Source organism: Aulonocara sp. 'chitande type north' Nkhata Bay, linkage group LG3, assembly GCF_057382095.1.
Source record: "Aulonocara sp. 'chitande type north' Nkhata Bay isolate Kocher_YH1m ecotype deep benthic linkage group LG3, A_spYH_male_GT1.1, whole genome shotgun sequence".
NCBI classification, from domain to species: Eukaryota; Metazoa; Chordata; class Actinopteri; order Cichliformes; family Cichlidae; genus Aulonocara; species Aulonocara sp. 'chitande type north' Nkhata Bay.
Genome location: NC_141346.1, coordinates 35,851,952 through 35,869,168, shown reverse-complemented (window position 1 = coordinate 35,869,168; position 17,217 = coordinate 35,851,952). Strand labels below are relative to the sequence as shown.

The window sequence follows — 17,217 nt, the reverse complement described above, 5'->3', positions numbered from 1 at the left end:
CACCACGTGACAAAAGAGTCGACCACAGCCCGGTACTCTGTCTCATCATCCCTGCTGATGCATCCAACCACCGCAGAGTCATCAGAAAACTTCTGAAGATGGCAGGTCTCTGTGCAGTGGCTGAAGTCTGTGGTGTAGAGGGTGAAGAGGAAGGGGGAGAGGACAGTCCCCTGTGGTGCCCCTGTGTTGCTAATCACCTTGTCAGACACACACTGTGGGAGACGTACATATTGTGGTCTTCCTGTCAGGTAATCAACAATCCAGGACACCAGAGAAGCATCCACCTGCATCGCTGCTAACTTATCACCCAGGAGGGTCGGCCTGATGGTGTTGAAAGCACTGGAAAAGTCAAAAAACATGACCCTCACAGTGCTCGCCGGCTGGTCCAGATGGGTGTAGACACGATTGAGCAGGTAGATGATGGCGTCCTCTGTTCCGAGACGAGGCTGATAAGCGAACTGAAGGGGATCCAGATGTGGTCTTACTATGGGTCGCAGCTGGTCCAGGATGAGCCTTTCCAGGGTGTTCATGATGTGGGAGGTCAGTGCCACGGGCCTGTAATCCTGGGGGCCACTGGGACGAGGCGTCTTTGGTACAGGGACGAGGCATGATGTCTTCCACATCACCGGGACCCTCTGCAGACTCAGACTCAGCATAAACAGTTTATGAAAGACTCCACACAGCTGGGGGGCACAGGCCTTGAGGACAAGGGGACTCACTCCGTCTGGTCCAGCAGACTTGCCTGAGTGAAGTCTCCTCATTTGCATCTCAACCTGGTATTGAGTGAAGGTGATGGGTGGGGGAGGGGTGTCAGGAATCTCACAGGAGGCAACATGTGAAGAGAGAGGCTGGCACAGTGGTGTGGCTCTGGATTCCAGGCTGACTGCAGGTGAGGTTGTGGGGGTGGGAGCAGACACTGTGGTGTCGAATCTATTGAAAAACAGATTCAACTCGTCGGCTCTATTCTCACCTCCCTCAGCTCCCCTGCTGTTGGTTGCCCTGAATCCAGTGATGGTCTTCATGCCCCTCCACACCTCTCTCATGCTGTTCTGCTGGAGTTTCCACTCCAGCTTCCTCCTGTAATTGTCCTTAGCCTCTCTGATCTTGTCCTTTAGTAACACCTGGACCTTCCTCACCTCCTCTTTGTTGCCCCCTCTGAAAGCCCTCTTCTTGTTGTTGAGGAGGGCTTTGATGTCCTTAGTCACCCACGGCTTGTTATTTGGGTAACAATGAACAGTCTGAGCTGGAACAATGGAGTCGGTGCAGAAAGTTATGTAGTCTGTGATACACTCAGTAAGCCCATTGATGTCCTCGGCGTGAGGCTCACAGAGTGTTTCCCAGTCGGTCACCTCGAAACAGCCCTGTAGTTCCGCTATTGCCTCCTCTGACCACCTCCTAACAGTCCTGGTGGTCACAGGTTCCCTCCTCACAATTGGCACATAGCGGGGGGTGAGGTGAATCAGGTTATGATCTGACCTACCAAGTGGGGGGAGGGAGGAGGAGCTGTATGCATCCTTGACGTTAGCATACAGTAAGTCTAAAGTTTTCTCTCCCCTGGTGGGACAGTCCACATATTGTTTGAATGTTGGTAGTGTATTGTCCAGTGATACATGGTTGAAGTCACCCGAGATCACAATAAAGGCACTCGGGTGCTGAGTCTGTAGCCGAGCTATGGCAGAGTGGATAGTGTCACATGCAGCTGTGGGGTTAGCAGAGGGGGGAACATAAACAGCCACCAAGATGACGTGAGAGAATTCCCTGGGTAAATAATACGGCCTGAGTCCAACAGCACACAGTTCAGTGTCCGGGCAACAAATCCTTTCTTTGATTGTTATGTTGGCAGGGTTACACCACCGGTTGTTAACTAAAACAGCAAGCCCACCTCCTTTACGCTTACCGCTAGCGATGCTGTCCCTGTCCGCCCGAACAGTGTGGAAGCCTTCCACGGAAGCATTCTCATCGGGAATGACCTGGTGCAGCCATGATTCGGTGAAACACATCAGGCTACACTCTCGGTATTCCCTCTGACTCCGTACCAGTGCTGAGAGCTCGTCGATTTTACTTGCCAACGATCGCACATTTCCCATCACGATAGACGGCAGACACGGTTTAAACCTCCTCCTCGCTTCGAGCCTCCGCTGTCTCACCGTCACCTTTTTTCTTCTCTTCTGTCCTTGACCTCTGCATCCCCGATGTGTTTTCCTCCAAATTTCAGCTGGTACTTCTGCGGGCACTTCTGCGGGCCTGGCCAGCGAGCCGGCCGGCATCAGGGCGATCAGCTGATCTCTGGAGTAAACAGTCCGTGCGTGTAGGAGATGTGCCGCGGTCCCGTTCCATGATAAAAGTAACAGTTCCACGGCCACCAGAAGAACAAAAACTCTCTCAATCCACATGATTGAGTAAGAGATAGAAAACGGAGGAAAATACAAGTCAGAAAAAAAAAAGAATACGTAAGAAAAAAGAGCTAAACTAAGAGAAAAGCAGGAGCGACTGTAACAGGCTGCACGCTGGTTGGCGCATGCGCACTTAATTATCTTAATTATTAATTAAAACCAATCTAACTAAACACAAAGCACTATGGACACAAGAGATCAAAATAAGACAGGAAGATAAGATGAGACCAGAAGACCATAGAGACAGAAGATAAACAAACAAGGAGACAAGACTGGAGGGACAGAATGGGAATACTAAAGGGGATAAACAATCATTTAAATAAAGAAGTCAAGGAACTAAAGGCACTGATAACAAACTCATAAGGAAAGCAACCCCCCCCCCAAAAAAAAAAAACAAACAAACAACAACTATCATTATAAACTAAAGACTATCAATATATCTATCATACAGAACATAGTACCATTATACAAAGATTATAAAAAATACAAAACTAGATGAACCACAAAAATCCTATGAAAATCTAAACCCTGTGTCCAAGACATAGAGATCATAACAAATATTTGAACAACATAGTAAAATTAAATGAAATATATCACTTTAAACAATTAAACATTTAAGCATGCTTGTTTGTAAATAATATATGGATTTATAAGATTTTCAAATCACAATTCTCTCTTTTTTTAAATTTACATTCCATGCAGCATTCCTTTTTTTTCTTTTTTTTTTTGCAGATGAGTCTGTAAAACTGAATCTCCTTATTCACTTAAATTTAGCACATGCCTTAGAAGTGTGATGACCCCTTGGCCTTTTGTGCCCTCAGTCTTAGATTTATGTTGTTTGTACTGTGCTTTGTTCTGCTGGAGGCTAACTACCTGCATGAGCTGCACCTGGACCCAGTGAGCTTGGCTATGAAGGCTTCTCTCTGTCCTGACTTTGGCATCCACATCCTTACTTGATCGTGCTTAACTGCAGCATGATTTCTTGAGTTATTTTGCTATTTTTACACTCTGCCACACATACATGCATGCTTTACACTACTTACCTGCTGGCAAACATGTTTTCTTTATTTATATTGCCATTAATCTATTCTTACTTAGTTATCACCTCGGTCAGTCTCCCTCTCTTGTTGGAGCCAATGGGCCAGGGTTGCCAGGGTTTCCATGGCAACAAAAGTCATACATGCTCTAGAAACCATCATAGCAATACAGTAAGCATGTACTCTGTCTTTTATCAGCCGTAGCTCACACATCAGCCTGGCTCTGATGTGTGGTTAGTAGAAAGTTCTGAGTTTATTTAAGCTGCTATAGTGAGTGATGAATTACTGTTGTGGTGAATAAGCTTTCTTTGGCTTGTGATTATAATCAGTCTGTTTGTAGCACATCTCCCACTGTACACACATAGAGTCTCAGACAGTTTCCTTCCAGAAATCACACACATATCAGTTCCAGGCCTGCTACTGTGTAAAACAGGATAGAATATTAGTGGATGCCTAGCAGTTGTGCTGGTCAGCCTCCTCTGGCATTCCCCCTGAACCCACTGCACCACCCCTTCCCTGCAGCTGAACCACAAACCACACCCAACCACCACGGACTGAAACTTTGCTACCACTTATTCCACTGAACATAATTGTTGGCTGAGGAAATGAATGTGCTTATTTGGTACAGGCCTTTCACAGAGTTATTATGCCTGTGAAAATAAATTCAAGTGCAACTTAAAGTAATTGTGTATTGTGTATCTGCTAAGTAAAAAACACAGTGACTTTATCATTTTTTCTCTGGCCTACTAAACCAAAAAGAGGAAGAACAGTTTGAGCTGAATTTGTACAGCCTTCCAAAGAACACGATTGAGCCCTGACAGCTGATAGCAGAGATAGATCATAGGCAGAACTCAAGATACCAAGTTTTTAAAACTCCACTCTCATCTGTCATCACGTTGCTGCAGACATTAATTACTGACTAGCCACTTCCTTTTTTCTGTTTTATTTTGCAAATGATGTGCTTTAGTTACTATATATAATAATAATAATAATGGATTGGATTTATATAGCGCTTTTCTAGGCACCCAAAGCGCTTTACAATACCACTATTCATTCACTCTCACATTCATACACTGGTGGAGGCAAGCTACAGTTGTAGCCACAGCTGCCCTGGGGCAGACTGACAGAAGCGAGGCTGCCATATCGCGCCATCGGCCCAACACCAGTAGGCAGTAGGGTAAAGTGTCTTGCACAAGGACACAACGACTAGGACAGAGAGCCCGGGGATCGAACCGGCAACCTTCCGGTTACAGATACGCTTCCCTGAGCCACAGTCGCCCCAAATAATGTCTAATAATAATAATGTCTGCTATATAATTCAAAATAAAAACTGATTGCACATGCACTAAACACATTTGTCGTCTGCTCGCACATAACCTCTAGTGAGTATATGGTGGCATCTTATCCCTGACATATCACATCTTTTTTTGTGTAAAGGGGAACAGAAAATTCAGTCAACCGTTTAGCATAATGAGGCAATACATGGTTTTTGCTTTGTGTATTTCTCAATATGCTTTCAACTTTTAAAGTTAGTACTGCTATAAAATTCAAAAACATACTATTCAATAAATTGTTAATAAAGTTCAAATCTTTTAATAGTGTTGGATCTATAAGATCCTGATTTTTGGTGGCTGCTTTAGAGTCGAGAACCTGGTACTAGAAACTACCTTAGAAGTGCAAACAAGGAACACGTGAACACATGGTACATGGTAGAATAGCAAAGAAGCATGGCAATGGTTTACGTTACTGAGTGCTATGCTTTGTTTTCAGTTAAGAAATATATAGTTTTTGGCAGAAAGATATTGATTATTGTGTTTTGGTATTTTATTTGGCACATTTACCCACCAAATAAGGTCTGTGTGCATCTGTACCATTGCAATTTAGCAAGCAAGAAAATGAATTTGTGCGTTGGTTCATTTATTCCTCTGGTTTGTAAAACCTGCATCTCATTTCCATCAGTTCAGCCACATAAATAATCCGGTCACAACCACCTTCTAACCAAAATTCAACCACAAGATGAAAACATTTACATATCAAAGCAGAAGTGAAAGGATGTTTTCCATTGTAATAGTACAAAAAACAAGCTAAAAGTCTATTTTTTTCCTGCAACTTAAAAGGGAGTATCTTAACCTTGTTTCCTGTTATAGGCATATTCTTTGGTCTAATTATGTCAAAGCAAGTTTGTTCACCTCAACTATGGCCCAGCATGTTTTGCATGAACCTGCTCAGGACAGCCAGAAATAAATGATATGCTGCCATCCGGCCACTGACAGTCTCAAAAACCCAGACAAATATTCCAGAATTATAGCAATCTAAATGTATGGGGTTGTATGACTTTTTTTGTATGGGAAAAAAGTGAGTTTCTAAAGAAGACAGAAGTAAAACTAAACCTAAATGAAAGCTTTGCCTGACTTGAAGTAACAGAACTGTTATTTTATAACGCAGAGAAAGAGAACAACACTGAGAACAAGCTTGAATGTTCTGAATGGACAGGAAACGTAAACACTGATGCGGCTGAAGTTATAGCAGATGGTTGAGCTCAGAGTAAAAGGGAAGGAAGCATGGAAGCCACTGAGAAGAAGAAGTTACGGTCTCATCTATATTAAGCACAGCATCTCTTTCTTCTGCTTATTTGTGAAAGTAAAACACTGAAAGCTTAGCTGTGCATCAGAGAGCTGCAGAGCTGGATGTGAGGATGAAGCGCTCTTTGCTCTGCATGCTGGAGTTATTCTGTAAGTACATCACTGACTTTCTCTTGTGACCAATTTAAGAAACTATATTGGTGTAAATTAAAGTGTATGAGGTGGTTAACAAGTCTCTGAGAATTCGAATGGTATTACCTTATGTCCATTTAAAGCAGGGTATTGCGTTGGAAACACTGCTGTTTTACATTACTAGTTTAGAGCATATAAGCAAAGAAATTTGAGGATGAGTCTCCGATCTGAAAATTTACTTTAACCTCCTAAGACCTGAACTCTTCCACAGCATGCATTTTAAAGTTCTCTTTGATATTTGGTCACATTGGGGCCCGATGAATGTAAAAACAAAGAATTAACAGATTTTTTTTTTTGCCTTATTTTTGTTTTTAATAAAAAATAAGAGCCACCTATGAGGATATTTGTTTATAATTTTGATAGAACAGTAGCAGTATAATGTCGTAAGTGAATATCAGGCCCTTGTAGAGCAAAATTGAGTATTTTGGTCTAAATAACCCAAAATGTCCTAGGAGGTTAAAAAATCTTTTACTTCATAGTGAGTTGATTTGCTGCTGTTTTGATGATGTTTCAATCTTGATTTCAGTGCTCAGTACACTCTTCGATGTAAATGCTGAAGGTACGACAGTTTTTTTTCTTCCTGTTTACAAAGTATGAACAGCATTGATGTATCTCCTGTATCTTTCTGTTTATGTGTTGTCACGGCTGAATCAAAATCCAGACACAGACAAGAACTGACAAACTTATCAGGAGTTTACTTTCACAGACACCAGTAGCTGAGAGAAACAGGTGTCTATGGTAAACGTAGGGGGCTGATTATCCATCAGGAGAGAACCAGCTTTTTGATTTGGTGAACAAAGCCAGGAACAGGGTGAGTTAGAATTGATTTGAGTTGACTGACAGGAAGCAGGAGCGAGCGCTGCCCACACATGGGCCAGCACAAGGCTAGTTGTAGACACACTGGTGGCCCTGTGCTGGCCCATATGTGGATCATCTCTGGCAAACCTGAACCGGGCCACCAAATGGCCGTCATTCTTTGCGGTATGTGGGCCATGTGTAAGTTGTGTGCAGCCACGGGCCAGTTGCAGACACACTGCTGGCCCTGTGCTGGCCCTGATGTCAGCCTAATGTGTACCTTAATCAAGCCATGTAATAATAACATGTGCCGGAACATAATAGTGCAAAAGTAACATGACAAAACTCTGGTCAGATAGTGAATGGACTGATTCTTTAATAGAATCTCATCTAACAGATTACTCAAAGTGCTCTATACAACATGCCATATTCACCCAATCACACACTTTCTCTAAACTGAGTGCTTGACATGGAGACTGGAGGAGCTAGGGATTGAACCACTAACCTTCCGATCAGAAAATAGGAACATAAATAGTTCATAAATAGTTCATTGCCAGACCTGGCCCACATCTGGTTGACATACACTCTGCCATGACACCACCCAGCAAAATCTCCAGTGTTAAATTAACACTAGAGAGTGTCTATATGGGTCCACACCTCTGAGTGTTAAATTAACACTTTTGACAGTGTTATATGTTTAAAAGTAACCTAGTCAGTTTTGAAGATTAACAATGGCTAACACTGAGCAGTGCTGATTTTCTAACACTGGAAAATAACTGAAAATGTTAGAAGTATTCCAGTGTTAGAAAATCAGCACTGCTCAGTGTTAGCCATTGTTAATCTTCAAAACTGACTAGGTTACTTTTAAACATATGACACTGTCAAAAGTGTTAATTTAACACTCAACAGTGTTGTATTTAACACTCAGAGGTGTGGACCCATATAGACACTCTCTAGTGTTAATTTAACAATGGAGATTTTGCTGTGCAGTCAGTCAGAAGTGCCAGCTTGATGTCGGATCCGGGCCAGACCTGTTTTCTATGAACCTGGGCCACATAAACCAAACCACAATCAAGCCAGATGTGGCATGCCATCACATAGACAGTGCCATCTTTGCCAGGTCTGGCCCATATCTGGATGACATACCACTTACCATGCCAGAAGTCAGCCAGCAGTGCCGGCTTGACACCAGCTCTGGGCCAGACCTGTTTGCTATGTAGGGCCAAGCAGGACAGATAAGGGAAAGTGAGAGGAAGAAGGAGAAAGTGCGACCACCTCCGTCAAGAGCCAAGAAAGAAGTGATCATATTATTTGATTATTATTATTATTATTATTACTTTATTTGAATCTGTGAAAATCAGAAAATCATATTTCAATAGTTACAGTGCACTGACTGCCATCTTTCATTTCTTCTGGAGTGTGGGAGAGGTTTATTATTCTTATACCCAGACTATTTGTTCTTATCAGAGTTTATAAAGTAATTTTACTACTATTAAATTTTAATTAATTTTAACAGTACTATATTAAAATAGAACTATTAATAGTAGTGTTTTAGTATTTTTAACTACTATCAAAAACATATTCAAAATGATTGTTTGGGAAAAGGAAGATAGCACGCGTTGCACTGAACACTTATGATCGGCCATCCATGACAATATTCAAACATTTAAAATGACTGAAAGTTATTTTCATTGATTTAATGTTTCAATTTTAAATAATTCAATGACAACTGCTAAATAACATTTTACATTGAAAATTCATGATAACACTCAACAGACTCCAACAGAAATAAAGGTTGTTGTTCAGTGCACTGAAACTATTAAAATATTAATGAAAAGGGAAACAGATATGATGAGAAATTTAAAAATGTTTTATCTGACATTTCTCTTTTTATAAATAATAAATCAGAGCGAGTTTGATTGTGTAACACAGTCCAATATGTCACGTGCAGAGTAATTAGTCATTTCTACTAAGAGTAAATATTTAAAGTGTGATCAGTGCTGTAAGAAATTTCTTCCTGAGACAAGTGACAATCTGTTTTACATTTTCCTGTAAATTAATTGCAGATAAACCCAGGGCCACACTGACAGCAGGAACAACAATCATACCAGTAGGGGGCAGTGTGACACTGACCTGCTCTGTGCAGAGCTCTGATGGATGGAAATATGAGTGGTTCAGAGGAACCCAAAGAACCTCTGAAGGTCAAATCAGAGATCAACAAAACAGAGATATCAGAGTATCTCAAGGAGGAATCTACCGCTGCAGAGGAACAAGAGGAAACCCAGTTTACTACACTGATAGAAGTGATGATGTCACCATTGAGAAAACCAGTGAGTTCAGTAATTTAGTTTGAAATATACATTCACTCATGATTATCAAACATACAATGTTGAGTTTTCTGTGTTGATTTCATGTTTCTGTTTTTATCTCAACTGTTAATATGTGTAAACAGTTTCCAATAAAGTTGTTGTAAAACAACGACCCAACTGGCCTCAGATATTCAGAGGTGAGACGATAACTCTGACATGTGAGGTGCAGGAAGGAGGTGAAACCACTGAGTGGGAGTATAAATGGAGAGGACCCAGGACACCCACACAGTGGACACACAATAATGATGTGACATTCAGTGTTTCTGAGTCCAGCAGTGAAGACTACATGTGTAAGAGTCGACGCAGAGATGACTCATATTCTTCAACAGAGTGGAGTGAATCCATCACATTGTCAGCATCAAGTAAGTCATGTTTGTTGTGTGATCTCCATTTGACAAATGTCATAATGGTCAGAACAGGATGGATTCAATGGTCTACAAAGCATGTTACATTGTTAGTCAGACAAAGAGCTGCAGCTGATAGTAGCCTCATTGTAGACAGTTTGTCACCACTTTGTGTCATGAACTTTCAGCTGGTATAGAGACGCCAATGCTGACCTGCTGCTCCATCACCTGAGGACAATAATGACATAAATAAACAGGATGAAAATATAGTATAGTATCTGCAGGTTATGTACAACCGGCAGAAAGAGGAAGTGGATGACATCCAGAAGTCCTGCCAGTGGCTGGACAAAGCTGGACTGAAAGACAACACAGAGGCACTAATCAGGGCAGCACAGGCACAAACTCTGAACACAAGATCCATAGAGGCTGGGGTCTGCCACATCAGGCAAGACCCCAGGGGCAGGCTTTGTAAAGATGCCCCTGAGAGAATCCAGCACATAACAGTGGGGTGCAAGATGCTAGCAGGCAGGGCACACATGGAACGCCATAACCAAGTGGCCAGCATAGTATACAAAAACATCTGTGCCGAGTATGGCCTGGAAGCCCTGAGGCCAAAATGGGAGACCTCCTGTAGGGTGGTCAAGAATGACCAAGCTAAGATCCTGTGGGACTTCCAGTTAGAGCTGCACAAAATGGTGATGCCTAACCAACCGGTCATAGGGGTGGTAGATAAGTGGAAGAAGACGGCTTTAGTAATAGACGTAGTGATACCGAATGACAGCAACATCAGGAAAAAGGAACACAAGAAGATGGAGAAGTAACAAGGGCTCAGAGAAGACCTTGAGAATATGTGGAGGGTGAAAGTAACAGGGGTCCCAGAGGTAATCGGAGCGCTAGGTGCAGTGATCCCAAGCTAGTCAAGTGGCTCCAGCAGATCCCAGGAACCAACATCCAAGATCTCTGTCCAGACGAGTGCAGTCCTACGAACAGGAAAGATACTGTGCAAGACCCTCAAGCTCCCAGGCCTCTGGTAGAGGACCTGACCTTGAAAGAAGACCGCCCGCAGAGGGCGAGGAGGAAATTATATAATATAGGCAGGTAATAAATCAGAGGGAATTTGATGTTGTAACACAGTCTAATATGTCTGATTTGCTGATTACTCATTTATACAAAACTACTCAGTGAATATTTAAAGTGTGATCAGTGTTGTAAGAAATTTCTTCCTGAGACAAGTTACAATCTATTCTACTTTTTCCTGTAAATTAATTGCAGATAAACCCAGGGCCACGCTGACAGCAGGAACAACAATCATACCAGTAGGGGGCAGTGTGACACTGACCTGCTCTGTGCAGAGCTCTGATGGATGGAAATATGAGTGGTTCAGACGAACCCAAACAACCTCTGAAGGTAAAATCAGAGATCAACAAAACAGAGATATCAGAGTATCTGAAGGAGGAATCTACAGCTGCAGAGGAACAAGAGGAAACCCAGATTACTACACTGATAAAAGTGATGATGCCACCATTGAGAAAACCAGTGAGTTCAGTAATTTAGTTTGAAATATACATTCACTCATGATTATCAAACATACAATGTGAAGTTTTCTGTGTTGATTTCATGTTTATATTTGTATCTCAACTGTTAATATGTGTAAACAGTTTCCAGTAAAGTTGTTGTAAAACAACAACCCAACTGGCCTCAGATATTCAGTGGTGAGACGATCACTCTGACATGTGAGGTGCAGGAAGGAGGTGAAACCACTGAGTGGGAGTATAAATGGAGAGGCCCCAGGACACCCACACAGTGGACACACAATAATGATGTGACATTCAGTGTTTCTGAGTCCAGCAGTGAAGACTACATGTGTAAGAGTCGACGCAGAGATGACTCATATTCTTCAACAGAGTGGAGTGAAGCCTTCACATTGTCAGTATCAAGTAAGTCATGTTTGTTGTGTGATCTCCATTTGACAAATGTCATAATGGTCAGAACAGGATGAATTCAATGGTCTGCAAAGCATGTTACATTGTTAGTCAGACAAAGAGCTGCAGCTGATTGTAGGAGCCATAATTGAATGTATTGAATTTTGATGATCACTGGGTTTTTATTTGTTTGGTTGTTATGGGAGTCACGTGGGTGCTAGCGGTGACATTAAGAGGGCGTCGTCAGTCTGTAATTCACTGGTTTTGATTTTGAAAGAGAGGAGGGCTGGGTAGCCATAGTTTTTGTTGACCGCTGCACAACATGTTTCGCCTTGTTACATTAGAGCCTGTGACGTTGTAAGAGTCTGAATCAGGAGCCAATGACATTACTGTAAACTCTCAAAGCACTTTAATAAACAAGCAAACAATTCCACCTCTCGCACTATTAAGTAAAGTTGACAGCGCGTCAGGCAAATAGGCAGGCTTCATCCCCGGGCTCTAGCGACTGTGGAAGTCGCTACACTGATAGTAGCCTCATTGTAGACAGTTTGTCACCACTTTGTGTCATGAAGTTTCAGCTGGTCTAGAGACACCAATGCTGACCTGCTGCTCCATCATCTGAGGACAATAATGACATGAATAAACAGGATGAAAATATAGTATAGTATCTGCACGTTATGTACAACCGGCAGATAGAGGAAGTGGATGACATCCAGAAGTCCTGCCAGTGGCTGGACAAAGCTGGACTGAAAGACAACACAGAGGCACTAATCAGGGCAGCACAGGCACAAACTCTGAACACAAGATCCATAGAGGCTGGGGTCTGCCACATCAGGCAAGACCCCAGGGGCAGGCTGTGTAAAGATGCCCCTGAGAGAATCCAGCACATAACAGTGGGGTGCAAGATGTTAGCAGGCAGGGCACACATGGAACGCCATAACCAAGTGGCCAGCATAGTGTACAGAAACATCTGTGCCGAGTATGGCCTGGAAGCCCTGAGGCCAAAATGGGAGACCTCCTGTAGGGTGGTCAAGAATGACCAAGCTAAGATCCTGTGGGACTTCCAGTTACAGGTGCACAAAATGGTGATGCCTAACCAACCGGACATAGGGGTGGTAGATTAACGGAAGAAGACGGCCTTAGTAATAGACGTAGTGTAATCGGAGCGCTAGGTGCAGTGATCCCAAGCTAGGCAAGTGGCTCCAGCAGATCCCAGGAACCAAAATTCCAAGATCTCTGTCCAGACGAGTGCAGTCCTACGAACAGGAAAGATACTGTACAAGACCCTCAAGCTCCCAGGCCTCTGGTAGAGGACCCGACCTTGAAAGAAGACCGCCCGCAGAGGGCGAGGAGGAAATTATATAATATAGGCAGGTAATAAATCAGAGGGAATTTGATTTTGTAACACAGTCTAATATGTCTGATTTGCTGATTACTCATTTATACAAAACTACTCAGTGAATATTTAAAGTGTGATCAGTGCTGTAAGAAATTTCTTCCTGAGACAAGTGACAATCTATTCTACTTTTTCCTGTAAATTAATTGTAGATAAACCCAGGGCCACAGTGACAGCAGGAACAACAATCATACCAGTAGGGGGCAGTGTGACACTGACCTGCTCTGTGCAGAGCTCTGATGGATGGAAATATGAGTGGTTCAGACGAACCCAAAGACCCTATGAAGTTCAAATCAGAGATCAACAAAACAGAGATATCAGAGTATCTGAAGGAGGAATCTACCGCTGCAGAGGAACAAGAGGAAACCCAGATTACTACACTGATAAAAGTGATGATGCCACCATTGAGAAAACCAGTGAGTTCAGTAATTTAGTTTGAAATATACATTCACTCATGATTATCAAACATACAATGTGAAGTTTTCTGTGTTGATTTCATGTTTATATTTGTATCTCAACTGTTAATATGTGTAAACAGTTTCCAGTAAAGTTGTTGTAAAACAACAACCCAACTGGCCTCAGATATTCAGTGGTGAGACGATCACTCTGACATGTGAGGTGCAGGAAGGAGGTGAAACCACTGAGTGGGAGTATAAATGGAGAGGACCCAGGACACCCACACAGTGGACACACAATAATGATGTGACATTCAGTGTTTCTGAGTCCAGCAGTGAAGACTACATGTGTAAGAGTCGACGCAGAGATGACTCATATTCTTCAACAGAGTGGAGTGAAGCCTTCACATTGTCAGTATCAAGTAAGTCATGTTTGTTGTGTGATCTCCATTTGACAAATGTCATAATGGTCAGAACAGGATGAATTCAATGGTCTGCAAAGCATGTTACATTGTTAGTCAGACAAAGAGCTGCAGCTGATTGTAGGAGCCATAATTGAATGTATTGAATTTTGATGATCACTGGGTTTTTATTTGTTTGGTTGTTATGGGAGTCACGTGGGTGCTAGCGGTGACATTAAGAGGGCGTCGTCAGTCTGTAATTCACTGGTTTTGATTTTGAAAGAGAGGAGGGCTGGGTAGCCATAGTTTTTGTTGACCGCTGCACAACATGTTTCGCCTTGTTACATTAGAGCCTGTGACGTTGTAAGAGTCTGAATCAGGAGCCAATGACATTACTGTAAACTCTCAAAGCACTTTAATAAACAAGCAAACAATTCCACCTCTCGCACTATTAAGTAAAGTTGACAGCGCGTCAGGCAAATAGGCAGGCTTCATCCCCGGGCTCTAGCGACTGTGGAAGTCGCTACACTGATAGTAGCCTCATTGTAGACAGTTTGTCACCACTTTGTGTCATGAAGTTTCAGCTGGTCTAGAGACACCAATGCTGACCTGCTGCTCCATCATCTGAGGACAATAATGACATGAATAAACAGGATGAAAATATAGTATAGTATCTGCACGTTATGTACAACCGGCAGATAGAGGAAGTGGATGACATCCAGAAGTCCTGCCAGTGGCTGGACAAAGCTGGACTGAAAGACAACACAGAGGCACTAATCAGGGCAGCACAGGCACAAACTCTGAACACAAGATCCATAGAGGCTGGGGTCTGCCACATCAGGCAAGACCCCAGGGGCAGGCTGTGTAAAGATGCCCCTGAGAGAATCCAGCACATAACAGTGGGGTGCAAGATGTTAGCAGGCAGGGCACACATGGAACGCCATAACCAAGTGGCCAGCATAGTGTACAGAAACATCTGTGCCGAGTATGGCCTGGAAGCCCTGAGGCCAAAATGGGAGACCTCCTGTAGGGTGGTCAAGAATGACCAAGCTAAGATCCTGTGGGACTTCCAGTTACAGGTGCACAAAATGGTGATGCCTAACCAACCGGACATAGGGGTGGTAGATTAACGGAAGAAGACGGCCTTAGTAATAGACGTAGTGTAATCGGAGCGCTAGGTGCAGTGATCCCAAGCTAGGCAAGTGGCTCCAGCAGATCCCAGGAACCAAAATTCCAAGATCTCTGTCCAGACGAGTGCAGTCCTACGAACAGGAAAGATACTGTACAAGACCCTCAAGCTCCCAGGCCTCTGGTAGAGGACCCGACCTTGAAAGAAGACCGCCCGCAGAGGGCGAGGAGGAAATTATATAATATAGGCAGGTAATAAATCAGAGGGAATTTGATTTTGTAACACAGTCTAATATGTCTGATTTGCTGATTACTCATTTATACAAAACTACTCAGTGAATATTTAAAGTGTGATCAGTGCTGTAAGAAATTTCTTCCTGAGACAAGTGACAATCTATTCTACTTTTTCCTGTAAATTAATTGTAGATAAACCCAGGGCCACACTGACAGCAGGAACAACAATCATACCAGTAGGGGGCAGTGTGACACTGACCTGCTCTGTGCAGAGCTCTGATGGATGGAAATATGAGTGGTTCAGACGAACCCAAAGACCCTATGAAGTTCAAATCAGAGATCAACAAAACAGAGATATCAGAGTATCTGAAGGAGGAATCTACCGCTGCAGAGGAACAAGAGGAAACCCAGTTTACTACACTGATATAAGTGATGATGTCACCATTGAGAAAACCAGTGAGTTCAGTCATTTAGTTTGAAATATACATTCACTCATGATTATCAAACATACAATGTTAAGTTTTCTGTGTTGATTTCTGTTTCTGTTTTTATCTCAACTGTTAATATGTGTAAACAGTTTCCAATAAAGTTGTTGTAAAACAACGACCCAACTGGCCTCAGATATTCAGTGGTGAGACGATCACTCTGACATGTGAGGTGCAGGAAGGAGGTGAAACCACTGAATGGGAGTATAAATGGAGAGGACCCAGGACACCCACACAGTGGACACACTATAATGGTTGGATATTCAGTGTTTCTGAGTCCAGCAGTGAAGACTACATGTGCAAGAGTCGACGCAGAGATGACTCATATTCTTCAACAGAGTGGAGTGAATCCATCACATTGTCAGTATCAAGTAAGTCATGTTTGTTGTGTGATCTCCATTTGACAAATGTCATAATGGTCAGAACAGGATGGATTCAATGGTCTACAAAGCATGTTACATTGTTAGTCAGACAAAGAGCTGCAGCTGATAGTAGCCTCATTGTAGACAGTTTGTCACCACTTTGTGTCATGAACTTTCAGCTGGTATAGAGACGCCAATGCTGACCTGCTGCTCCATCACCTGAGAACAATAATGACATAAATAAACAGGATGAAAATATAGTATAGTATCTGCAGGTTATGTACAACCGGCAGATAGAGGAAGTGGATGACATCCAGAAGTCCTGCCAGTGGCTGGACAAAGCTGGACTGAAAGACAACACAGAGGCACTAATCAGGGCAGCACAGGCACAAACTCTGAACACAAGATCCATAGAGGCTGGGGTCTGCCACATCAGGCAAGACCCCAGGGGCAGGCTTTGTAAAGATGCCCCTGAGAGAATCCAGCACATAACAGTGGGGTGCAAGATGCTAGCAGGCAGGGCACACATGGAACGCCATAACCAAGTGGCCAGCATAGTATACAGAAACATCTGTGCCGAGTATGGCCTGGAAGCCCTGAGGCCAAAATGGGAGACCTCCTGTAGGGTGGTCAAGAATGACCAAGCTAAGATCCTGTGGGACTTCCAGTTACAGGTGCACAAAGTGGTGATGCCTAACCAACCGGACATAGGGGTGGTAGATAAGGGGAAGAAGACGGCTTTAGTAATAGATATAGTGATACCGAATGACAGCAACATCAGGAAAAAGGAACACAAGAAGATGGAGAAGTAACAAGGGCTCAGAGAAGACCTTGAGAATATGTGGAGGGTGAAAGTAACAGGGGTCCCAGAGGTAATCGGAGTGCTAGGTGCAGTGATCCCAAGCTAGTCAAGTGGCTCCAGCAGATCCCAGGAACCAACATCCAAGATCTCTGTCCAGACGAGTGCAGTCCTACGAACAGGAAAGATACTGTGCAAGACCCTCAAGCTCCCAGGCCTCTGGTAGAGGACCTGACCTTGAAAGAAGACCGCCCGCAGAGGGCGAGGAGGAAATTATATAATATAGGCAGGTAATAAATCAGAGGGAATTTGATTTTGTAACACAGTCTAATATGTCTGATTTGCTGATTACTCATTTATACAAAACTACTCAGTGAATATTT

The 17,217-nt window shown here is 43.0% G+C and overlaps 1 protein-coding gene and 2 pseudogenes across 1 annotated transcript in view; all 3 read left to right on the top strand.

Moving 5' to 3' along the window:
* Nucleotides 1–324: 324 nt before the first annotated feature.
* LOC147335386 (basement membrane-specific heparan sulfate proteoglycan core protein-like) overlaps nt 325–17,217 on the top strand; it is a 62,054-nt gene continuing 45,161 nt past the window's right edge. The window contains exons 1-11 of the mRNA XM_086286058.1: nt 325–379; nt 9,066–9,329; nt 9,452–9,730; nt 9,901–9,903; nt 10,985–11,248; nt 11,371–11,649; nt 13,183–13,446; nt 13,569–13,847; nt 14,411–14,413; nt 15,381–15,644; nt 15,766–16,044. Of these exons, the coding sequence (XP_086142184.1) occupies nt 325–379; nt 9,066–9,329; nt 9,452–9,730; nt 9,901–9,903; nt 10,985–11,248; nt 11,371–11,649; nt 13,183–13,446; nt 13,569–13,847; nt 14,411–14,413; nt 15,381–15,644; nt 15,766–16,044 (2,233 nt within the window). The remainder of the gene's footprint in view (nt 380–9,065; nt 9,330–9,451; nt 9,731–9,900; nt 9,904–10,984; nt 11,249–11,370; nt 11,650–13,182; nt 13,447–13,568; nt 13,848–14,410; nt 14,414–15,380; nt 15,645–15,765; nt 16,045–17,217) is intronic.
* Nucleotides 10,000–10,629, top strand: LOC147335389 (uncharacterized; annotated as a pseudogene).
* Nucleotides 16,314–17,128, top strand: LOC147335388 (uncharacterized; annotated as a pseudogene).